General features: G+C 45.1%; 1 protein-coding gene across 3 annotated transcripts in view; it reads right to left on the reverse strand.

Moving 5' to 3' along the window:
- The window catches only part of KIF21B (kinesin family member 21B), a 456179-nt gene that overhangs the window by 132210 nt on the left and 297136 nt on the right, over positions 1–26833 (reverse strand). For all 3 annotated transcript variants that reach the window (XM_073666619.1, XM_073666617.1, XM_073666618.1), the window contains 4 exons: positions 26580–26651; positions 6478–6591; positions 6333–6371; positions 1320–1456 (listed from right to left, as the gene is read on the reverse strand). In XM_073666619.1, the coding sequence (XP_073522720.1) occupies positions 1320–1456; positions 6333–6371; positions 6478–6591; positions 26580–26651 (362 nt within the window). The remainder of the gene's footprint in view (positions 1–1319; positions 1457–6332; positions 6372–6477; positions 6592–26579; positions 26652–26833) is intronic.

Here is a 26833-nt window from a genome sequence, read left to right on the forward strand (position 1 = left end):
GGGGATTTCCCTCCCCACTGTCCTCTTTGACACCCACATACAGGTGAGTATCTTTTGATGCCAACAATAGGTGCTTATTTACCTTCATGTGCCATTATTTTTCTTGACACCCACATATAGTGTCTATCTTTTTATGCCAACAATAGGTGCTCATTTGCTATTATATATACAGTATATATCACTATTTTCTAATGTTGTGCTTATGACTATTGCTTCTATGTGTCTTGACTGCAGTTCAGACAGTCTAACTTTTCTATTGAGTACCTATATGAATTTATATGTGACATGTGGTATCTTAGGGGGTGTCTTTTATTAACCCCTTCCTGACAATTGAAGTATATATACATCATCATCTGGAAGAACTTCCTGACCAATGCAGTATATATATGCCATGGTGATCGCCCACGCACAGGGGGGTGATCACCACTTTGTGTCAGCTGATTCTGACAGCTGCCATCCAGGACTCAGTGCCTGCACCACTCCCAGCACTTTAACCAGATAAATGCAGCGATCGCAGCATTTAGCGTGCAGGCAGAGGGGCTGGCAAAGGTAAGAAAGCCCCTCTGCCCTTGGATAGGAGACTCCGCGACGCCATCGCTGGGCCCGATCGTTGCCATGGTGACCCAATGTCATGAAGACATCTGGGTCACCAGAGCTAGCAAAGGTGCTAGATCATGCACAGTGCATGATCTAACAAGTTTGCCTGTGCAGCACTGACAGTTTATGAGGCATAGGAATGCTGCTGCATCCCTATGTTTTATAAGCGATCTGGCTGAAAAAAGTGAAAGTTCCATATATACTGTATATGTGTATGTATGTATGTATATATATACATATATATATATATATATATATATGTGTATATATATATATATATATATATATATATATATATATATATATATATATATATATATATTATAGTAAAAACCACAGTCTCCTATGAAGCTCAGCCTGTGGCTAGGCTTCACAGTAGAACCAACATGGCAACTGCAACCCACAAAGGTGCCGAAGGGTGGCTGGAATGAATGATCAAACAGGATGGGGGTGTGAACATTTAGTGGGGTATCAGCAGCAGTCGGTGCTAGCTTCAGTCGCTGCAGTTAGAGGAGGACCCCAGCACGGGGGTCCCAAGGAAGCACTGCACAGATCATACAAATGCCAAACAAATGTTGCCCTTGGTTTGATTAAAGTCCAGAAACATTGTTTTGCAAGGCACCACTTGCTAACCACTAATCAACTGTGCTGCCCAATAATACAAAAGTATCAGATAATTCATTCAATATCAGGTTTGACATTTTATCAGTCTCTTTTCTCACCTTTTGAACCAGTAAATAATAATTCTTCAGTAGCATCTACGCAGAGTACAGGTTTTGTATGCCCTTCCGCAACAGCTATACATTGGAGCGGGGCTGTTCTGGACCCTTTAACACCGCCTACAGGTGTAATCATTCCCCTGTATGGCAGAAAATATAAAATATTATTATACCTAGAGCAATTAAATAAAAAAATCAACTCTATCTTTAGCAACATTTTTAGGCTAATGCTACATAGCAATTTGTTTCACTTGACACTGAAAACCAGTGACACTTTGCAACATTTGAGCTAATGAATAACTAGGGTGTCACACTGCTACTTGCGACACATATGTTTCACACAACACATCTGCCACAGATGTCAATACAACTCACATTAGACTTATAACTTCTTGGAAACTTGGCGGTTTTATTAGGCCTCCTTGACAAGTCTGTCTTTAACACCTTCGCGACCTTGGGATTTTCCGTTTTTGCTTTTTCGTTTTTTGCTCCCCTTGTTCCCAGAGCCATAGCGTTTTTATTTTTTGGTCAATATGGCCATGTGGGGGCTTATGTTTTGCAGGAAGAGTAGTACTTTTAAACGCCATTACTGGTTTTACCATATCGTGTACGGGAAAACGGGAAAAAAATTCCAAGTGCAGTGAAATAGCAAAAAAAATGCAGTTCCACAGTTGTTTTTTTTTTTTTCTTTCCACGTTCACTGGATGCTAAAACTGACCTGCCATTATTATTCTCCATGTCATTACGAGTTCGTAGACACCAAACATGTATAGGTTCTTTTTTATTTAAGTGGTGAAAAAAAAATAAAAAGTTTGCTAAAAAAAATTTAAGAAAATGGCGCCATTTTCCGAGACCCGTAGCGTCTCCATTTTTCTGGATCTGGGGCCGGGTGAGGGCTTATTTTTTGTGCGCCAAGCTGACGTTTTTATTAATACCATTTTGGGGTAGATACGATGTTTTGATCGACCGTTATTGTATTTTATTGCAATGAAGCGACGACCAAAAAAAGTAATTCTGGCGTTTGGAATTTTTTTCTCGTTACGCCGTTTACCGATCGGATTAATTCTTTTTTTATATTGATAGATCAGGTGATTCTGAACGCGACGATACCAAATATGTGTATGTGGGGTTTATTTTTTATTATTTTATTTTGAATGGGGCAAAAGGGGGGTGATTTAAACTTTTATATTTTTTTAATATTTTTAAAAACATTTTTTTAAGCTTTTTGCATGCTTCAATAGTCTCCATAGGAGACTAGAAGCAGCAATTACCTGATCGCCTCTGCTACATAGAGGCGATGAGCAGATCACCTCTATGTAGCAGAAATGCTCCTGTACTATGAGCGCCGACCACTAGGTGGAGCTCATAGTAATCTTTACATGACAACCACTGGAATCTGCTGCAGACCCCGGGTTGTCAAGATCACCCATCGGTGACCTGCGATCACGTGACGGGATCACCGATGGGCCGGGCTAATGCCGCGCTTCCGGCGCGGCGATGTTAAATGCCGCTGTCAGAGATTGACAGCGGCATTTAACATGTTAACAGCCGCGGGTGGATCGCGATTCCACCCACGTCTGTTGCGGACACTTGTCAGCTGTAGTAATCAGCTGACATGTGCCTGGTTCAGTGCGGGCTCAGCGCCGGAGCCCTCACTGAACCGGGGGTGATGGCCTGGGGCGTACTAATACGGGCCAGTAAGGGGTTAAACATATATGTGTAAGAAATGCTACCTGTGTCATCGTGTGTTTGTTTTTACCATCAGTGTGCCATCTGTGTTTTTTACGGATGGGTCAATAAATAAAAAAATTACAAAGGTTCTCTTACACTTTGCAATTTTATACACGTTCAGCACATTGATGCCATCTATGTGGTATTTGTGTTTTTCACGGACCCATAGACTTGTATTGTCCCTTGTCATCCATGCTGCTGGAAAAAAAATGGACATGTCTCCATTTGGTTTGCACGGACACACGGTCCATGTAAAAACAGCATAGGTTATAATGGGTATATGTAGTATGCGTGAAATTAACAGATACCACACGTACTGGAAACACGGATATGTGAAGGAGGTCTAACTTACAGCAAAATCAGAGCTCTAAAATAGCGACTTGTCAGAGAATTGCTGTCGCACCACACATATCGCCATATAACCTTAGCCTAGGCATCAGCTCCCTCCTGATCTCTCAAAAACAAGATCTGGAAGCCGGGACCCAATACACAAAATATATATCTAACATCTGCATTTTTACAGTTCGGAATATTGGATCTTAGTTTTAATAGGTCAGGAGGGAGCTGATACCTATCGATGATTGCTCAACACAATTTTTTTTTTCAATGTGTACATTTCTTTGAAATAAAAGTCTCTGAAATATAATTTTAAACATTTTCTGGTCTGCCTTAAATTATTTAAGGTTATTATAGAGGAGCTTTTGTTGTATTTTTTTTCAATTGGTACTGCTTCACTAATTCTGCAACAGATTAATTAGAGAGATTAGGCTTCTTAACAATTTTGAGCTTTATATTTTTAAAACATTTAGAGAACCATGTATCATTTCCTTTACACTTTACAAATACTTGCTACTTTGTGTTGGTATATCACATAAAAGCCCAATAAAATACATTTAAGTTTGTAGGTGTAACATTAAACAATGTGGAAAAGTTCATGGGGTATGAATACTTTTTCAAGGCACTGTAGTGTAAATGTAAGGCAGGGAGCTAGCCAGGGAAAGAGGGAAGAGGACAGAGATGTATTTTTTTAAATGTCAGGATTGCTCATGTAATATAATCATCTGGGCGGTCCCTGTTTTATTCTTCTGTGACGTTGTAAAACATCACTGCATAGTAGAGCTCCTGCACACATTGAGGAGCCAGGGAGCCATTTGTCAGGGAGTCAGACACAGCTTGCACCTGGCACACAAGGAAGACTTAATTCATGTCTACCTTCTCAATCACAGTATACACAGCGCTGAACAAGAGCTGTGTATACAGGTTAGGAAGCAAAGTGCTGTGTATACAGGTTAGGAAGCACTGGTCCTTCTTCCTCCTTTGGATCCAGAGATCATGTTATCTCTAGATGTAGGGAGCGAACATGAGCTGCTGCATTCTAAGAAGCCCAGACAGCTCTTCTGTGCAGAGAAGAAACTGATTTTCTCCTGCAACTGGGGTTAATATACCAGCCCAGCTACAGGGGAAATGAGCAATAAAAGAAATGTGTTCAAATACTCCCCACAAAGTAAATGAAAAAATAAATAAATAAAAAAACATGATGAAAAATAAATTAATAATAATAAAAAAAGACAATCGCGGTTTCTAGCTACACCCTTATTGAGAAAAAAAATATGTGTAATATATAAAAATTATTTTCAGGTATTAAATATTCTTGGTATAATTCAGCAGTTCTCCAGGTTCATGAGGGGGTAAGAACATTGTCTATTTCCTCTCTGGAGGATGGCCCATCTCTACTGCAACAATTAAATATGTTATGCTCTAACTCTCAAGCTCCTTCTTCTATCAGTTGGGAAAAAGTATATGACAATGATTATTATTGACATTCTGCAATGTTTGGTTTAAATATGGGATTATATACTTGAGTCTTCCTTACAAGATCATATAAGGATATTCTTGGTTCTTTTGTTCTATATGGGCATACGGATTACAAAATGGTTCCTAACTGGATTACTCCCTACTTTTTTAAGCATTACAACTGTCGCTGAGCGTGATATTTCTTCATCGTTTAAGGATTATTATAAAAACTAAAAGCTTCAAGATTAGTTCCTCTTCAAGGTTTCGACCTGGGATCTTGTCTTTATTCCTGGATTAACATCTATCCATTCTAAAAACATTCAAGCTAATTCAAACCGAACTTTCTCCCCCCTATAGGGTCTGGATTGTATTCCAGACCAAGACACGGGTACAATAAGCGACTAGTTGAAACAAGGTCTATTGTGTCTACTAATATGCCTTTTTTTTCTTTTTTTAACTGGACTTTTACATGATGCTACTATATCTTTGGTTTTATTACTCTTACATTTTATTAATAATAAGGTTTAAGCGTCATCATATTTTATTGTTAAGCAATTCCAAGGCAATATTTTGCATGATTGTCTTTATTTTTTCCCCTATCTTTATAGGGGGAATCCTTTCCCTCCTCACTTCCTACCCTTTTATCCCCTTTTAATAAAAATGTTTTTCTTACCCCCCCCATCCAAATTCCCTACCCCGTTTTCCTTTTCCCATTCATGTTCCCTTAATATTGTGTTAATTATTGTGCTTTAGTCTAATCCAGTTTAAAATGTGTTTAGCAGAATACCGTGGTCATAAAAAATATAAAATTTAAAAAGATGTAAAAAAGAATTTTGCATTTTCTTAATATTTCCCCACAATATCAGCAAAAAAGGCAATAAAAAAGGACACAAAAAAGGGTATAAAAATTACATAAAAATTAAGCCTGAAATATTGGAAAAAAAAAAAGAGTCAAAAATGTTTTTTACATCCAAGCGAGAATGTTTTTTTTTTAGAGCCATTAAAAGAGTATGTACAATATAACTTGTAAATGTACCTGATAGGAACTGGGGAAAATAGCCCGGTCATGAACTAGTTAAGTAATATAGTGAAAAGCACTGTGGAGGCATACCTCCGTAACCATATAAAAGGGCTGTATAAATGTATGGGGGCCATATAGGCGGCAGTTTTAATATATGGAGGCCACATAAGGGAGCAATATTAGTGCATGGGGGTCACGGCCAACTGGGAGGACATGCTTAGACAATAGGTGTATAATAGAATTTTATGCAGATATTGTATGTTTTCTAAATATTGAAATATGTAACAGAAAACATTTGAAAACATTTTTCCTTATACAGTAGTTACATTACACTGAAAGCACAAATGGCTTTTGTCTGTTGTAATGGAGATAATGAGTACAGATGTCATTTAAGGCTAAATCAATACTCTTGCACAAAGGACAACCTAAAAAAATGTTTTGATCGTCTTAAATATGATTATATGAAATACCTGGACATATCTGAAAAAAATGAGTCACCTTCCTCAGACCTGTAGAGAAAGAGCAATTTAAAAAGAAAGTTAATATATGATATAAAGAGAGGTCAAATGTAAATAGGTAACGACAGTATAAAGTGTGTGGACCTCAGTTTCTTACTTATCCAATACATTCCCAGTAGACTGACTGCTTGTTAGACGGGAGAAGACATTCTTGTCATTACGTAGACGCATTGGAGGTGATGAAGGAGGTATCAAAGGGGAGTCCGGACATCTAAAAAGTAAAATAGCAGGATATCAATAGAGAAAATGTAACTGGACTTGAGTAAATAATTGCGTCAAGTTTAATTAGATGAAACATAAGCATGTTTAAAGGGAATCTGTCAGCAGGTTTTTGACATGTAATCTGAGGACAGCAAGATGTTGGAGTTAAAACTGAATTCAGTGATGTAATCTGTAATTCAATGATCTGTTCAGTGAACAGAATTCAGTGATGTGTCACTTATCAGGCTGTGTGCTGTTGTTTACTAACAATGAAGGTTTTATCACTAGGACATTACCATTCTTGTGACTAGCTGCCACATGCCAAATTGTCTGACTCCGCCCTTCCTGTGATAAGCAGCTCGCTGACCATAGACAATGTACATAAAGAACCAGGTGTGGGCGGAGTTAGCTTTCTCAGCTCTGCTGCATTCTACATGGTGGGCCATTTATATGGATACAACTTTATTTTTTTCAAGGGAAGAGGGTCATGTGACACATCAAACTTAATGAGAATTTCATAAGAAAAACAATGGTGTGCTTGGTTTTAACGTAACTTTATTCTTTCATGAGTTTTTTACAAGTTTATGACCACTTATAAAATGTGTTCAAAGTGCTGCCCATTGTGTTGGATTGTCAATGCAACCCTCTTCTCCCACTCTTGACACACTAATAGCAACACCGCAGAAGAAATGCTAGCACAGGCTTCCAGTATCCGTTGTTTCCCCCTCCCATATACTAATGTGCCACAAACAGGAAGGTGATATCACCAACCATTCCCATTTAATATAGGTGTATCCATATAAATGGCGCACCCTGTACATCTAAGAACTCTGTTTCAGAACTGCTGCACCCAGTAAACTAAGTGATACCTCACTGGAATCAGGGTCTTTTTTTCTACATTATGCTGCTCTGAGATGAGGTAGCAAAAACCTGGTGACAGATTCCCTTTAATGAACACCAATATACTGTATAACATAGAACGCCTACAAAAATATACATATATTAAAAAATATTGAGAAATTTCCATATTAGTAAGCACCTTATACTAATATGTGTAGAGTGAATAAGCGATACTTTTTACAAGCTAGATAACTCCTTAATCTTTATAACTATACTAAACTTATTAAGTTATAGTAAAACAGGCAAATACAGAACAAATTTTTACCACACAGCAAAGTAACATTTATAATACCATAAATATTGTTAATACTTTATGCCAAATCAATAAAAGTTTGAGACAAGAATAGGGCTACTAAAGTGTGAGTCTCAGCAATAGTATTGGTATGTACAGTAGGGCACAGATTCAGGGGTCAAAAAGAGCATGCAAGATTACAGAGCAATATTGTATGTTGAGATCGCTGGAGGGTTTGACCTAGGCTTGTCCAACTCTTGTAGATAACTTGTAAATTCTTTATTGTTACGTCTGTCAAAGGCCACAGGCTCAGAAAGGCTACATTGGACAGACTTAGGCACAAGCCACTCTGTCTGGCCGATTTCAGAGAAACCTCAACCTTCAACCCTTGCACCCCTGTACAGGGATCTGATCTTACAACCAGGTACAGTGCAGGAAGGGTCAACAAGCAGGGTCGTAGCCAAGAAGTCACGTCAAGGACAAAATCAGGAGGCAAGCAGGTAGTCAAAATTCAAGCTCGAGTCAGAACACGGGAAATACAAATCAGTGCACAGGAGCCAAGCTAAAGAAACTAATAACTGGCAGCTAGAAACTGCTGGGGTTTATATAGAAGGGAACACTGCCCGAAGCTCACAGCAGACAGCTAACTACCTATCAGCTCACTGCAGCAAGACACAAGTGTATAGCAAAGGGAGAACCTAAACACCTGCCAGAATCCAGCAGTGACTATAGTGTTTGTGCGGTGCTGTGTAGTGATCAGGGCAGGGGATACAGCTGGGTGTTTGGACACAGATGTGACATTTATATTACAGCAACAGCCTGGACAACATAATCACTTCCGCTGTCATATATCAAATAAAACATAATTTAAGGTAGGTAATGGATAAACACCCAGGAGTCAGGTTATTGGGCACCTTCAGAATGGACACCCTAATACCAGCAAGATTAGTCCGTTAATACACAAAATGACTATAGACGAAACCAGAGGTGTACAACCTACATGTCACTCAGGGGCGAGGTGCTCAGGGCTACATGTCACTAAGGGGCGAGGTGCACAGGGCTATATGTCACTCAGGTGTGAGGTGCACAAGGCTACTTGTCACTCAGGTGTGAGATGCACAGGGCTACATGTCACTCAGGGGCGAGGTGCACAAGGCTACATGTCACTCAGGGGCGAGGTGCTCAGGGCTACATGTCTCTAAGGGGTGAGGTGTTCAGGGCTACATGTCACTCAGGGGCGAGGTGCACAAGGCTACATGTCACTCAGGGGCGAGGTGCTCAGGGCTACATGTCACTCAGGTGTGAGGTGCTCAGGGCTACATGTAATCAGGGGCGAGGTGCACAGGGCTACATGTCACTCAGGTGTGAGGTGCACAGGGCTACATGTCACTCAGGAGTGAGCTGCAAAGGGCTACATGTTACTCAGGGGCGAGGTGCTCAGGGCTACATGTCACTCAGGTGCGAGGTGCACAGGGCTACATGTCACTCAGGGGCGAGGTGCACAGGGCTACATGTCACTCAGGGGCGAGGTGCACAGGGCTACATGTCACTCAGGTGTGAGGTGCTCAGGGCTACATGTCTCTAAGGGGTGAGGTGCTCAGGGCTACATGTCACTCAGGGGCGAGGTGCACAGGGCTACATGTCACTCAGGTGTGAGGTGCACAGGGCTACATGTCACTCAGGAGTGAGGTGCAAAGGGCTACATGTTACTCAGGGGCGAGGTGCTCAGGGCTACATGTCACTCAGGTGCGAGGTGCACAGGGCTACATGTCACTCAGGTGTGAGGTGAACAGGGCTACATGTCACTCAGGGGCGAGGTGCACAGGGCTACATGTCACTCAGGTGTGAGGTGAACAGGGCTACATGTCACTCAGGGGCGAGGTGCACAGGGCTACATGTCACTCAGGGGCGAGGTGCACAGGGCTACATGTCACTCAGGTGTGAGGTGCTCAGGGCTACATGTCTCTAAGGGGTGAGGTGCTCAGGGCTACATGTCACTCAGGGGCGAGGTGCACAGGGCTACATGTCACTAAGGGGCGAGATGCACAGGGCTACATGTCACTCTAGGGCAAGGTGCACAGGGCTACATGTCACTCTAGGGAGAGATGTACAGGGCTACATGTCACTCAGTAGTGAGGTGCACAGGGCTACATTTGCTCAGGGGCGACATGTAGCCCGCAACACCATTTTGAGAGGCCCCAACCATTTGGTCATTGACTGTTGGGGTCTTGTAATTCTCATGTATTTTCCATGTAAGAAAGAAGTATAAAGCCAAGTAAGCACTAATAGTGTAATGTGTGGTGGCTAGTGTTGAGCGATACCTTCCGATATCAGGAAATATCGTATCGGATTGGATCGGACCGATACTCAAAAAGTATCGGATATCGCCGATTCCGATACCGGAAACCAATGCAAGTCAATGGGACACTAATATCGGAATGAAAATAAACCCTTTCTTTCCTTGTAGGTTAATTCTACATGAAGTAAAACAACTAAGAATAATGTAGAATGTATGCGAAAAGCCGGCAATTCATCAGCGCATACACCGGTACCCGACAATTTACAACAGAAAGAATAGAGCTTCACACATAGATTAGATAGATAGAAACATGTCAGTCACATATATATGAAGTACAGTGACAGTGTTGGTTACTGTACTTGTCATTTAGTGTAAAGGATTTATATAAAAAAATAATAGTGTTTTCATGCACCGTCTCTTTAAGAAAGCCGGCTGGCAATTCAGCATCTGTACCCGACAATTTAGAATAGAAGGAATAGAGAATCATACATAGATTAGATAGATAGAAACATGTCAGTCACATATATATGAAGTACAGTGATAGTGTTGATTACTGTACTTGTCATTTAGTGTTAAAATAAAGGATTTATTTAAAAAAAAATTGGCGTGGGGTTCCCCTTAATTTTAGTCTCTAGCGGAGGTTAAGCAGACAGCTGGGGCAGATGTTTGAAGCCTGGGAAGGGGGTAATACCCACGGAGCTTCCCAGGCTACTAATATCAGCCCCCAGCTGAATACCTAGCCTTTACTAGCTATTAAAATGGGGGACCCCCCCAAAAAAATGACGTGGGGTCCCCCCTATTTTAATAGCTAGCAAAGGCTAGGCAGACAGCTGGGGGCTGATATTAATAGCCCAGGAAGGGAGCCATGAATATTGGCCCCCTCCCAGGCTAGAAACACCAGCCGTCAGCCGCCCCAGAAATGGCGCATCCATAGGATGCGTCAATTCTGGCACTTAGCCTCGCTCTTCCCACTGCCCTGTAGCGGTGGCAGTGGGGTAATAGGGCTGGGGTTGATGTCAGCTTATAATGCCAGCTGACATCAAGCCCAGGTTAGTAATGGAGAGGCGTCTATAAGACACCCCCATTACTAACCCCATAGTGAAAGTTAAAAAAAAAACACAAACACCCAGAATAAAGTCCTTTAATTGAAATAAACACACAATTCTTTATTGTTCTAAATTAAACCATACTTACCATCACGCCCATTCCAGCTGAAGCCAACGATCTCCTGCAATAAAAGAAAAATAATAAAGCAACCTCATCCTTACCTTTCCATGGTTCCCACGACGGCTCCAGCTCTGCTACATCGAGATGACAAGCTGGACCGCAGCAGAACGCTGCCATCCAGCCTGTCAACCCGCAGACACTGAGAAGCGCAGGCTTGCTTGCGCTCCTCAGTGTCTCTCTGTGACGGCATCCAGATGAGCCGACAATGAACTCGGCTCACCTCATGCACGTCACTGACAGCGTGGGAGAATTCTCACGCTGAAGCGCTGAGTGCAGGAGAATTTTCCCACGCTGTCAGTGACGTGCATGAGGTGAGCCGAGTTCATTGGACATGACCTCACCTCATGCACGTCACTGACAGCGTGGGAAAATTCTCCTGCACTCAGCGCTTCAGCGTGAGAATTTCCCCACGCTGTCAGTGACGTGCATGAGGTGAGCTCATGTCCAATGAACTCAGCTCACTTCATGTACGTCACTGACAGCGTGGGAGAATTCTCACGCTGAAGCGCTGAGTACAGGAGAATTTTCCCACGCTGTCAGTGACGTGCATGAGGTGAGCTGAGTTCATTGGACATGAACTCGGCTCATCTGGATGCCGTCACAGAGAGACACTGAGGAGCGCAAGCATGCCTGCGCTTCTCAGTGTCTGCGGGATGACAGGCTGGATGCCAGCGTTCTGCTGCGGTCCAGCCTGTCATCTCGATGTAGCAGAGCTGAAGCTGTCGTGGGATCCATGGGAAGGTAAGGATGAGGTTGGTTTATTATTTTTCTTTTATTGCAGGAGATCGTTGGCTTCAGCTGGAATGGGCGTGATGGTAAGTATAGTTTAATTTAGAACAATAAAGAATTGTGTCTTTAGGACTTTATTCTGGATGTTGTGTTTTTTTTAAATACTTTACTAGAAATTCATGGTGGTCATGTCTAATATTGGCGTGACCCCATGAATTTCGGGCTTAGGGCCAGCTGATAATGCCAAGCTGGCCTTAACCCCTTTATTACCCAGTGAGCCACCGCACCAGGGCCCTGGATGAGTTGGGTACAGCGCCAGAAGATGGCGCTTCTATGAACGCGCCATTTTCCGGGGCGGCTGCGGATTGCAATTTGCAGCGGGTGGGGCCCAGAAAGCTTGGGCCTCCCTGCGCTGCAGATTCCAGCCCCCAGCTGCCTAGTTGTACCTGGCTGGACACAAAAATAGGGCGAAGCCCCACGTATTTTTTTTTTAAATTATTTCATGAAATTCATGAAATAATTAAGAAAAAAAGGGCTTCCCTATATTGTTGTGTCCGGCCAGGTACAAATAGGCAGCTGGTGGTTGGGGGCAGCCCGTTCCTGCCTGCTGTACCTGGCTGGACACAAAAATAGGGCGAAGCCCCACGTATTTTTTTTTTTAATTATGCGCCAATGGATGCGCCAATTCTGGCACTTAGCCTCGCTCTTCCACGCTGCCCTGGTGCGGTGGCAGGGGGTAATAGGGCTGGGGTTCATGTCAGCGCCAGCTGCCATGAAGCCCAGGTTAGTAATGATGGGCGTCTATAAGACACCCCCATTACTAACCTACAAAGTGTTAAAAAGAAAAAACACACTACACCCAGAAAAAAATTATTTATTTGAAATAAAACACACAATTTTATTAAATTCTTAGTTTACTAAAAAAAAATAGTTACCTGTCCACGTTCCTGCGCTGATCTCCCATGCACAGCTGTCACATCTGGAGATGGTGACAGCTGTGCATGGCTGCTGTAAGCTCACGCTGCCGGGAACACGTCCGCTCCCGGCAGCGGGAGCCACTGACTGAGGTCACCGGAGTGCATTCAGGCAGCGCAGCTCCGGAGACCTCCTTTACGGCACTGCTGTACCGTGGGAATTTCTCACGATACAGCAGGGCCGTAAAGGAGTTGACCGGAGCAGCGCTGCCTGAACTCCGGTGAACCCGCTTATGCAATGACGGGGCTGCTTTACGGCCCCGTCACTCTAGCGGCGGCAGCGGTTCAGAGCGGTCACATTCTATGTGGCTGCTCTGAACTGGAGATCTTCGTGGGACACTCGTGGACTACTACGGAGGGGTAAGGATAAGGTTGTGGTTTATTATTTTATATTTTATTACAGGAGATCGATGGCTTCGGGGAATTAGGTGTCTAGGTGAGTATAGGTGTAGTTTTTTATTTTTTACTTTATTTTAGGTGGCGATCAGCGGGGACAGGTAATGTATAAACTAATTTATTGTAGGCAACCACTGGCCACCAATGACATGTATTTAACATTTATTGGGGACACAGTAGGGCAATTTAAATAGCAGGATCAGGCTGATGGGAACTGCTGCTCCCATCAAGCTGATCCTGCTGGCACGAGTGGACGGGGGACAGACATAGGCCGATGGGAGTAGTAGTGTCACATCGGCCTATGTCTGCCTGCACGCACACACCCGCACACATCACACAGACACCGTGCACACCCGCGCACATCGCACAGGCACCGCGCACACCCGCACACATCGCACAGACACCGCACACACCCGCAGACATCGCACAGACAACGCACACACCCGCACACATCGCACAGACACCCACACACACCAATCATGACGGGTCTGGGAGGTGAGGCTGACCTGTGCGACCGTGGGAAAGTTCATGTGAGTTCATGCAATGCAGTCAAGCATGAACTCACATGAACCCTCTGAGGGCACCGCGGCGACTTCAAATGAACAGCTGATCGGCATCACCTGATACCGCAGTTGTTCATTTGAAATAACCGGCGGGAAAGCGCAGCACAGAACGGGAAAGCCGGCGGTGAAGTCTTTTCACTGCCGGCTTCCCCGCCCAGGTCCTTCGCTCCCCGCTCCTTGGTGCTGCGCTCCCCGCCCGGTCCTAACTTACGATCGGGATGGGAGGTGGCGAGGGGAGCGGAGGATCGGGGTGGGAGGCTGCGGGGAAGTAGTATGGGGTTGTGTGATTGTTTAAAAGCCGGCGGCTTTTTACCGCGCGCCGGCTTTTAAACAATCAGGAGAATTCTCCCACGCTGGGATGGCATTCTGATGACAGGCTGGATCGCAGCTGAGCGCTGCCATCCAGCTTGTCATCCTTCAGAGAAACGGCAGAGCACAGGCATTATGGGAACTTCCGATTCCGGTATTCGATATTGTAAAAGTATCGGAATTAAGTATCGGAATTCCGATACCGCGAATATCGGCCGATACCCGATATTTCAGTATCGGAATGCTCAACACTAGTGGTGGCATATCTGGAACCTCCTAATACTGTTATAATGAGAGTCTCATGACCCATGTGTGACATTCCAGAAAAGAATAGTTGAGGTGGAAAGGTGGCCATACATGTGCATGACTTTTTTTCAATGTAGCTTAGGAGTGGTGTCACACTGAGTTGTTTCAGCAACTCACATTACCTTCAATGGACAGAGATTTATTTGTGGTCTCTTCCTTTCTGGAGTACAAAAAAGAGAGTGCTCCTCTTCTCTGCTTCTCAGGTTCACCTACTTACCAGAATGCGCTTCAATCTTGATGATTGGTCTGAACTGTCCCAAGTTCTCTCAGATGCTGCAAGCAGAGGCACCGTTGAATCTACAGCATCGGAAATGAAGTTGTCTGTATCAAGCTAAAGAGCAGCGCTTGCAAGCTATACTGTAAAGAGCTTGCAAGCTCTGCCCTTCATGCCTAGGTGTCCGGCAACCATTCACAGACTGCAGAGATAACTTAGGGAACTAACTGTACTCTATAGAATTAAAAATCCCTCCATTCTTTAGAATGGAGATGATTTTTAATAACATGCAAATTGCAAAGTTGCTTTTTGCAATTTTATTTATCAAGCTACACTGCCCCCATAACGTTGTTAGTGATGCAATGTGCATCACTATCACGCTTTTTTCACTAAAATTGGTGCTAATATAATGAGTATATAGCATTTTAAATACTTATATCCTACCTGTTCGTTTTAGTCATAGGGGTGTGATCCTGGTATTCAGTCAGGGGCGGCGCCCACGTATTTGAATTTTGCTCCTGGCTAGCACTGATATAAGTGGGGCACTTGCGCAGTTTTACATCACCAGCCTCGGCTCCCTGTGCATGTGCGGTGAGGCTGTGTAGTTCACAGCTGCACTGCGCATACACTGTGACGAGCGACTTCCTGCGTATGCACAGTGAAGTTCCCAGCTTCACTGTGTGTGGTCGGAGCCGATCGTCACAGTGCATGCGCAGTGAAGCTGGAAACTACACAGCCTCACAAAGCACGCAAAATTCAAATACGTGGGCGGTGGCAGCCCTGACTGAATACCAGGCTGGTGCACGAGGTACGGGCCTTCCCAGGCCGCCTGAAGCTTGTCCTGGTGTATGGGGACCAGTACCCACACCCTTTGACCCACTTGGTAGGTCCTCTCACAAGCATTCTTGTCGTACCATTGCTTCTGGTCGTCCTGGGCTTGCGTCATATTGTCGTGAACCAGCTGAGCCAAGGTCTGCATTTTGTCACGGAAGCACACGACATATTCGATGACCGACACTCCAGAGGTAGCAAAATCCCCTTCCCAGACCTCCTTCACCAGAGCCAGTGGGCCCCGCGCACGCCGGACGTACAGGAGCTCAAAGGGGGTGAATCCCCATCCTCCCAGTCGCGCCCGTGGGAGTCAACCCACATCTTAAGCACCTGCTTCAGGGTGCCATTGAACTGATCGCACAGGCCGTTGGTCTGTGGATGGTACGGGCTGGTCACCAGATATTGCACCTGTATTTGCTTACAGAGGGGCTCCATTAGCTGCGACATGAACTGGGTCCCCCGGACGGTGAGCATTTCCTGGGGAAAACCCACTCGGGAGAAAATCTCCAGTAAGGCGGTGGCCACCTTGTCGGCCCGAATGGATGATAAGGCTACCGCTTCCGGGTAACGGGTGGCATAGTCTACTACCATCAGTATGAAGCGTTTACCAATCCACAGACACCTTCCTTCAATGATGGGCAGAGTTACAAATGGGGCTTTGTGGCACCGCCCTGCCTTCCCCATCCTCTGACAGGTGTCACACAACCGGCAGTAAGCAGTCACCTCGTTCCCCATCCTTGGCCAGTAGAAATGCTAGGCTAAACTGGCCTTGGTCTTAGTGATCCGTAGAAGTCCGGCCATCGGAATCTTGTGCACCATCCACAACAACTCCAAACTGAACGGATAGGGTACCTCTAACTGTCGGTCCCTGGGCCACACCTCCGGTGAATCTCGCTGGACCATTACCCGGTACAGCCATCCTTGGTCCCAGACCACCCCCTCGAGGTATGAGTCTGAGGGAGACTGTGTGCCGCCTGCTCCTTAAGACCTTTAAGGCTGTCATCAGTCTCTAACACCGCCTGAAACCCCTGACTGAATAGACGAAACTGCCACGTCTTCTGTTAGTTCCTCGGGACATGTCTCCTGGCCTCCGTCTGACCCGGCAGACGCTTGGTCGGAAGGGGAGAAGCCGTGGGACTACTGTGAGGCACCTGGGGCCCGGGTGCCCCCACTGCACGTTACAGCGGCCATGGCCGCTGGGAATGCAGGTTGCGCCCGCTTCTCCTCCGCTTCTGACCAAGCCTCCAGTCTAAACAGACTACTCTGGCCCTCTGACATCCCGGTTGTGGGGGAACCCTGCCATGCAGCCTTATCTGGGAGCTCTACCTCTACTGGGACTGCCCCACCCTCCATGGCATGCTCCTCTTCCGCAGCTGTTTGCCCCCTGTCTGTCCCCTCTGTGACGACCTCACAGGACAAACTGTTCCAGCCTGCCGGCTGGCCACACTCTAATGCCTTATCACAGCCGACTTGATTAATCTCCTCCCCCCTGAGGGGAGAGGGACACAGTACGTCACCCACCCCCACATCCCCATCAGTAAGCAGGTTAATAACCTTAGCAGCAATAGGGGTGGACATGACGTTGTCTGGAGAGTTAGGATGTGAGGGTTCAGTGGCCACATAGTGGGACAAAAGCCGCCCAAGTCTCTCCCAAGTAAAACACTTGTGGAAATGTTCAGAGTTACTCCCACTTCCCGCACTGGGAGGTCCTCCGGGCAGTTCCACAGAAACTGCTCAGTCGCGATGAGCTCCTTCAGCTGCTGGACGGTGGTGAGCTCCAGTCCTGTGGTCCATTGATCAATGTCTCTCAGTAGCATGTGATCGACCCAGCTGTCTGCAGGACCCCCCTGCAGACTCCAGAGCTTCTTCTGGTATGACTCAGGGGTCAAGTTATACTGCCAGACCAAATCCTGCTTGATGTCCTCATAGCTCTGGGTGGTCTCACTGGGCAGGTACCCAAAGATTTCCAAGGCCTTACCCCTAAGGTGAGGGGTTAAAAACTTGACCCACTGGTCCTCAGGCAGATGGTACTGACAGCGGGTTTTTTCAAATGCCAGCAACAAAGTGTCCAAGTCCCCTCCTTTGTCCATCAGGTGTTATTATCTGCTACAAGAACTAAGGAAAGAAAGGGAATCTGTCCCTACAATAAGACTGAGCTGATTCCCTACGTTGCAGCGTGCGACCTGTTCCTTGTGAACAGACCCGCCTTCGTCCTCCACTAGTCTGAACGCAGACCTATAGAATAAAGGGAGGGGTCCCTAAAAGAACTAAGGACTGGGACAAAATTGGACACCTCCTAGCAGATGTTGTAGCGGAGCAAAAAGACAAACAGACAAAAAGTACTTAGAGGTCCAAAGTACCAAACGAACTAGAGAGATAGGTACAAAAGCACCTGGCTAGATAGAGAGTAAAATAACACTGAAGTCCAGCAAAGCCAGAAGGGTGGAGCTGGAATAAATAGGCAGCAGGTCACGTGACCAAAATAGAAAAAAAGCTAACAGGAGAGTTCTAACAGCAGGGGGAAGTACTCCGCCCGTAGCTTCGGGACTCAGATTTCAGGGGACTCGGGAGTGCCTGCGACCAGCAGCCGGAACTGGAGCCGAAGTATATTTAACTGGTGCTCGCACTCCAGCTGACGTTCTGCTGCAGCTGTTGCCTCGCGATGTTCCACTGCAGCTGTGAGGGTCTTATAGGTGGCCTTGTCTCCAGCCATGAGTCTGGCCAGGGCAGCTTGCACAAGGTCATCCAAGCCTGCCTGTCTGGGGGGATGGTCAGGTGGTGGGCGGTCCACTGCGGGACAGTCCGCCCGAGACTCTCTCTCTGGGGGGCCTGAGTTGGACTCCCCTTCTCTTAGAGCGACATCGTCTTCCACCTCCTCAACACCATCCGTAGTATTGGCCATCTCTTTGATTTTGGCCCTGGTGCCACTAGCCTTCCTTGCACTCTATGGTCACTGACAAGGAACTGCAACCTGATGCACCCACACACCTTACAGTATTTGCACCTTACAGTACCTTACAGCACCTTACAGTATTTGACTGTCTAGTGCTGAGCTGATCTTAAGTCCCCAGCAGCAAAAGCTAATACTGGCAGTCTGTAGTGTCCGTGAGTATGAATTCGACACTCACACACACTATTATCTCGATCTCAATTCTACACGGACATCCCCTGTCCACACAGGTACAGGAAGGCAACAGGGAGTGAGAAGAGGAGGCCCACACAGTCACTGACATGGCACCACAGTCAGCCACAACCCTGAGAGGCTCCATCACTAGCTTCAGTGAAGCAGAGCCTGGTTGGCCTGGGAGAGCTGCCACCAGTTTCTATTAGACATAACGGACTTATATCGGGCTAGAAACCTGCCGTAGTGTGTTCGTTGGACCGAACAATGGACGAGGTATGTGGATCGAGATAAAAGAGCAGCCCAAGGTTAAATTATATATTTAATTGCCTTAGGGGTGCACTAGACAAACACTATATACATAAGGGTTATACATACACAATGGTCAGAGTTGCAAGTACAATAGTAGTGGTACAACAAGTATAAGCAGAACTTAAGAGTCAATTACCAGTCAGATGAAAAGGCCTGGCTTGTGGGGGAGGGCTGCCACATGGGAGGCTGTGGGCCCTCTCTTGATGAAAGGACTCCTTCCTCACGACGTGACGTCACGGCCTCCCCAGGAAGGAAAAAGACAATGGAACCAGGCCAGCCGGAGCTTTAACCCCTCTGGATCACTCCCACTCCTGCCTCCTGGCTGGACTCAAATCTCCTTCCCCTGGTCTCTCTCAACTACAAACTCTAAAAACTAAATTGGGCTATACCTCTTTAATGGGCGGTCCTAGAGAGTCGGTTCTGGTCTCATCGGATTCAGCCGGGCCCCTGCTACACATGGATACCAAGCACTGGGGCCCTAAGGCTGTGCCGGGTATCTCCTTTTCCCTACACGCTAGACTGTGTTGAAAGCCTGGACTATATTCTCCCGGTTCGCGTGTTTCCAAAAATCTAGTTTGTTTGTTACTGGGGTATATCGTATTCCCATAAATCGATGTTGAATTATAGTACCTTACACAAAAGAAGCACATGGCCAGGGGAGGGGCCGCCCTGTGCCACTCACAGCTGCTGCAAGGTAATTGTCACTCACTGTCACTCAGCCCCCTCTGTTCTGCTTGCTGCAAAAGGTGTCGAATTACACTGTGCATTGGAGTTCTCTATAAAACCCACCAAACAGTGCACAGTGATTGACATATTGAATATTCTTCACAACCTGCACCTGTTCTGCCCCTTATTCCTCTAATCCCCAGCATTCTGGGGGCTAAGGAAGGTATTGCATCATAACTACTTCTTCTAGTTAATTTATTGGAAGAGCTGAATAGCTAACTTTTGTAATCGGATGACTTGGGGCTGGAGGAGAGGATTCTTGGCACTAATGGCTTTGTAAGACATGGTAGCAGGGGCACTGGCAGTGATAACAGAAAATCTCTGTGCCTGGGCAAGTCTCAAGGTGGGAATCGGGCCAGTGGGTAAGGAGCTCAGAACAATTTACACACAACTGTTGAGTCAGAGGAGAGGATGACAATGATAATGAGGTTTCTGTGGTGGACAAGACCTGTGAATCAGATTGGGGTGCTGAGGAGGTGATGTTATCAGAGGAGGATGGTATTGGCCTATGCAAGTAGTGTACTTGGTTGGTGTCATCACCATAATTATCAATCACTAATACTGCTTGTTCTACTCTGAATATTCCTCATAATCCGTTGCACTGCCAGATAAGTATCAAAGTTTGTGACTCGAGGAAACAGGAGGATGCTCTTAGGCAATTGAGTGCTAACTCAACTTCCACATATTCAAGTTGCTTTGATGCAGTCACTGCCGCTGCCTTTCAAGAAATGATGGAATGCAGTCAGCCTTAGTTGAAAATACCCAATGTGACATGCAGAAGTAGTGCTGTTGCTTCAAAAGCATATAGCAACTATTAGAAGTAACACAAGCACAGGAGACAAGAAGTGTTGTGCTCCGGAAGCATCCAGCAACTAGAGGGGTTAACACAGTCACAGGAGACAGCGAGTGTTTAGCAGAGCCCCAGGGGGATTGTGGGGAAGTTGCGTACTGTCTGGCTGGAGCGTAAGAGAAAGGTGATATGTGATTTGTATGTCACAGAAGGCAAGGGAACAGAATTCAGGTCAGTAGGGAAGCTAAACACAGGTCAGATAGACTCCCTGAGCTAACAATGCGGAGTATTATCGGGCAAAAAGATAAGGACTGCAAGGAATCTGTCATAGGGATCATCTCACTCATCAAACCCCCCCCCTCCATCTCCATGCAGGATAAAGAATGCTGTGTACTATTGAATCCTTGTGAAGGAAAAGCCTGTGGTTGAGTATGCATAGAAGTGTGCTGCTAAGAGATCTAATCTATGCTGAATTATGCTGCTGAAGAGACTGTAATACTGTGCCTTGTGAAGAAACTACTGTATTGTTACTGGAGCCGGTTGCTAAAGAAACTCAGACTGTACTGTAATGAAGATTGCTGCTGTAATATCCCAGAATTGCACTGGTCATGCTTCAGATTAAATTCCACTGTTAAACTGTTGAAAAAGACTCTTGTCTGATCTGTCTGGTCAGCAATTGAATCTATCGTGTGCCTGAGAGAAGCTGCAGCCTATGGTCGCCCTGAGTAACGGTTCCCCCAGGATTCCAAAGAATTCATGAAACCCGTCTCGCCCTATCTGAACCTAGCAGTGTGCGTGTAACATTGGTGGCCCGTATAGGGAATCCTGAGCGGAAATTAGCGTGTAGAGGGAGAAGAGGAAAAGTGTCTGGAAAAACACAGCAGCACAGCACCTCAATTCAACTCTGCTATACCAGTTAAAGGGGACTAGCCCTAAAGAAAACTCACTAGCAGCAATGGATGTGGAAATACAAATGGACAGAATTAGTGAGCTGCTTCTTCAGTTAACCTGTGAAGAATTGAGAACAGTAGCAGAACATATAAAGATGTCAGAAGAACAGATTTCTAAAACACAAAACTGCAGGCAACTGTTAGCTGCATTAATGCAAAAATAGATGAGCTGGGGGAGAAAGAAGCTGAAGACATCATGGGGATGTTCCTCCAGGAGCTAACACAGTTTCTAACCAGGATGAAGTTGGAACGATTGAGGGACGATATCTGCCAGCTCTACTTGGATGACAATGTGGCACACAGTAAAACCTTCTGGGAACACGTTCAACACGTGAGGACCTTATTACAGCGGTATCAACAACACAGAGTTAAGTTGACCCCCAAGAAGTGTGAAATGTTCAAAAGGTAAGTCCGATTTCTAGGGAAAATTGTGTCTGGAGAAGGATATACCATGGACCCAGCAGAAATCGCTCCAGTACTGGCCTTAAAAGACAAGCGGCCCTCTACTGTCGGGGAGTTGAGGCAGATCTTCGGATTCCTCTCCTACTATTGTACTTACCTTCGGAACTTCTCCAGGATTGCCGCCCCGCTATACCTCCTCTTGGGGGGTGACGACAAAGTCAACAACACCCATGGAGAAAAAGAAGAACGCGGGTAGGACTGGGCTTAAAAGAAACAACGTCGTTTCGTTCCAACAGCCCATTCTTTGGACAGCAGACCACCAGGTGATATTGGAAGAACTAGTACACTACCTGGTAAAACCACCCATTTTGGGACATCTTGATTTCAACTTACCATTTGTTGTTCATTGTGACTCTTCTCAAGTTGGACTGGGAGCTGCCCTGTATCTGCACCAAGATGGAAAATTGAGAGTCATCGGTTACGGTTCTAATACGTTGACAGATGCCGAGAAGAATTACCATCTACATTCCAGAAAATTGGAGTTCCTGGCATTGAAATGGGCTATCTGTGAACGATTTAGAGATTATCTCTACTACAGCAAAGAGTTTGAGGTATACACTGACAGCAACCCTTTGATCTAGGTCCTCACTACAGCCAAACTGAATGCAACGGGTCAGAGATGGGTCGCTGAACTAGCTGACTTCAATTTCAGCATCAAGTACAGGCCAGGAAAATGCAATACGGGTGCTGGCGGATTGTCAAGAATGTTACTAGAGCCTGAGGAGTTCATGCAAGAATGCTCAGAGGAAGTCAGTCTGGAAACAATTAAGAGCACTACCCAAGCAGTACAAGCTTATCAAGAAGAAGACACACCATTGTGGTGTCCGTTGACGGTGGAAACCACCATAAAAGAGCGAGAACAAGATCACTCCCTGTCCATTCAACAACTACCAAAAGGAAAAATCTGTAGAGCACAACGGGAAGATCAGATATTTGGTAGAATATTACTTTATGTGGACCAAAATCAGTGTCTAAGTAAACGGGAGAGAGATAATGAGTCACCAGCAGTATCTGTTTTAATTAAAGAATGGACGAGGCTCTACCTCAGTGAAGATGGTATCCTGTATCGTAAAGGAGGACAAAACCGGCAGTTGGTACTATCCAGAGTATTCCGTAGGTTGGTCTTCAAAGAACTCCATGAAAACATGGGACACCTGGGAGTGGAAAAGACAACCAACTTGATCCGTGAACGTTTCTTCTGGCCGTACATGCAGAGAGATATTGAGAGGTACGTGACCAGGGAGTGTGGGTGTCTGAAAGATAAACGTCCCAACACATCAACCCGGGCACCTATGGGCAACATCCAAACTACGTATCCATTTGAGATGGTCTCAATAGACTTTCTACATCTCGAGACGTGCAAGGGTGGTTACGAATACATATTGGTGGTGGTGGACCATTTTACTCGATTTGCCCAAGCATATGCCACCACCAATAAAGCTGGTCGAACAGCGGCAGAGAAGAGCTTCAATGAGTTTGCTTTGAGGTTTGGGTTCCCTATGAGGTTACACCACGACCAAGGAAGATAATTTGAGAACCAGCTCTTTGCCAAGCTAGGAAAGTACTGTAGAATTCAGAGATCCCACACAACGCCATATCACCCTGAGGGTAATGGACAAGTGGAACGATTTAACCGGACATTATTGTCGATGTTGTGCACTTTAACAGCTGATGAGAAGAAAGACTGGAAGAGTTCTCTGTCAAAAGTGGTGCATGCCTATAACTGTACAAAGAGCGATGCAACAGGTTACTCACCCTTCTTCCTATTGTATGGACGATCGCCAAGACTGTCAATCGACATCATGTTCAATACTCCAGTGTCAGAGACTTACAGAACGTATCTGGAGTACATTCGGAAATGGAAGGAACAGATGGCACAGGCATACAGTATAGTGTTCAAAGTGGTTACGCAAGGACAGAGCAAGAGTAAGGAGTACTATGATCGAAAATGTTATGGAGCAGAATTGGCACCGGGAAGCCGGGTGCTAGTGAAAACGTACGTGAGAAAGGTGGTCCAGGAAAACTTCGTTCGTACTGGGTGTATGTGGTCGTAAAGAGGAAAGCCGATGACAGTCCAGTGTATGAAATCTGATTGGAAAGAGGGGACAAGAAAACCAGAATAGTCCATAGGAATTTATTACTACCCTGTGATTATCTCCCACCACAACAAGACTTCCCAGAAGCTGACCGACATCGACCGAGATCGACTAAGGGACCACCACAGACTGAAGCTCCGGAGGTGGATAGTGACCTTGAAAGTTCCGATGAGGAAAAGCACACCTTGTATTTCTCGGACAGGCAATGAGAGGGACATACCATCCTCAAGAGTGTGACCTAAGTCCCGAGGCTCCAGAGTTTGTACCAAGGAGTACAGATGAAGTCCAATTCAGATCTGATGATCGAACACCGGTCACTGAAGAGAACGATCGACACTTAGGAGTAGCAGAATTACCAGACCAGGTAGAAACGGACGATTCAAGGGAAGTACAGGAACTTACAGAGGCAGTTCCAAGATCATCTGAGGAAGTATGAGAAATGAGAGCGGCAAAAGAAACTCCTGTAACTGAAGAACCCGTGGTACTGAGGAACAACCCACCAGGAGGATGTCGACTTGAGAAGTGAGGAGGCCCGTGATGCTGATGTACGAAACACTTGGAGAACCGAATCAAGTGCCAAGGACTGTCGACTGGAAACAGGTATCTCTGCCTGCGAACCAGGTAAGCCCACTTGAGTGGTATTCACCACCGAGAGACAGTATGGACAGTGTTACCTGGTGGAAAGACTTGTTTTGGCCTAGTGAGAGAGAGTGCTGATTGAAGACATACGAAAAGCTCCAGTGGAAGAGATGCTGATTGTTTTAATTGTGTTAATTGTTTATTTCTTACAGGAGTCCTACAAAAAAAGGTCATAAGATTAGGTTATCAATGTTTATAAATGTTATACCAATTTGACAATGACAAATTTATATATATAGTTACTAAGCTTTCACCATTGTCTCAGAATTGGTCAGATTGACCAATTAAGACGAAAGGAGGGAAGAGTGTGACATGCAGAAGTAGTGCTGTTGTTTCAAAAGCATCCAGCAACTATTAGAAGTAACACATGCACAGGAGACAGGAAGTGTTGTGCTCCAGAAGCATTCAGCAACTAGAGGGGTTAACACAGTCACAGGAGATAAGGAGTGTTTAGCAGAGCCCCAGAGGGATTGTGGGGAAGTTGTGTACTCTCTGGCTGGAGCGTAAGAGAAAGGTGGTGTGTGATCTGTATCTCACAGAAGGCAAGGGTACAGAATTCAGGTCAGGAGGGAAGCTAAACACAGGTCAGATAGACTCCCTGAGCTAACAGTGCAGAGTATTATCAGGCAGAAAGATAAGGGCTGGAAGGAATCTGTCATAGGGATCATCTCACTCATCAAACACTCCCCCCTCCATCTCCATGCAGGATAAAGAATGCTGTGTACTATTGAGTCCTTGTGAAGGAAAAGCCTGTGGTTGAGTATGCATAGAAGTGTGCTGCTAAGAGATCTAATCTATGCTGAATTATGCTACTGAAGAGACTGTAATACTGTGCCTTTTGAAGAAACTACTGTATTGTTACTGGAGCCGGTTGCTCAAGAAACTCAGACTGTACTGTGATGAAGTTTGTTGCTGTAATGTCCCTGAATTGCACTGGCCGTGCTTCAGATTAAATTCCACTGTTAAACTGTTGAAAAAGACTCTTGTCAGATCTGTCTGGTCAGCAATCGAATCTATCGTGTGCCTGAGAGAAGCTGCAGCCTATGGTCGCCCTGAGTAACGGTTCCCCCAGGATTCCAAAGAATTCATGAAACGCACCTCGCCCTATCTGAACCTAGTGGCGTGCGTGTAACACCAACCACCATTATTTCTCACAGAAATATGTACTCAGTGCACTCACTTGCAGGAAAACTTGGACTGCTCTCTCTACTGGTCTTTGAACTTCAAAGTGCACTGCACTGTAGACACCTGGAGTAGCAACTATGGGCGGGGGCAATACATGAGTTTTATGGCAATTATGGCAATTTAAAAATTATGAGTTTTTAAGGCAATTAACATATTTAATTTAATCCCAGAGGATTATTGCAAGGTTTATAAGGTTGTAAGTATTAGAGTTGGACCGTCCCAAATAAGGTCACCATGAAGTGATGGGATGGCTTTTACAATTTTATTTTTTTTATCAAAATTATGTTAACTAAGCACCCTATATTATTTTCATGCAGTATTGGTGTTTATTTGCTTATTATATTTTTATCTTGGGTTTTTTCATTAACATAAAGTGCCTAAAGGTTCTTCCATGCTGCTGCTTGTATGCTACAGAGAAATAAGAGCAACAATAAATCTCCCTGCGTAGTGTGCAATGTGTAAGAGACATCTTAGCAGCTATTCTCCTCTACCATATCAGAAAAAATGAAAAAGTAGAGAATTAGAGTTGGAGTTGCAAATGTGAAAATTGGTGATAAATACAGAATACAAGTTAAATAATGTGCATAAATGGTGCTATTCCTCATGTACACACAAGCTAGCCTATTTTGAAAAGTTCCCTGAAATGACAGATACACTTTAATACGCAGATTCCACACCCCATTCCATTGTAAACTTTGAATCATTTATTTCACTTTATTTTTGTTTTGTGCCATTACCTGAGCTGTACTCTGTCATAAGATTTTCTGCGTGTCAAAGGTGATGTGTTAGAGCCTCGGGACTGTCTTGGGCTGCGGGAAAAACAAAACATAATGTTACATGTCAAATGCTTGAAATAAAGGCAAAAGTTGTCTATAAACAATTATTTGATGAAAAAAGGTGTAAGAATGATAAAACCTGACAGTTCAGTCTCTGTACTGTTGAATCGTGTAGGTGACAAAAGTATAAGATTGGGGTGCCAAGGGCCCACAGG

Source organism: Phyllobates terribilis, unplaced genomic scaffold, assembly GCF_046119375.1.
Source record: "Phyllobates terribilis strain yellow unplaced genomic scaffold, ASM4611937v1 Scaffold_2__4_contigs__length_985480577, whole genome shotgun sequence".
NCBI classification, from domain to species: Eukaryota; Metazoa; Chordata; class Amphibia; order Anura; family Dendrobatidae; genus Phyllobates; species Phyllobates terribilis.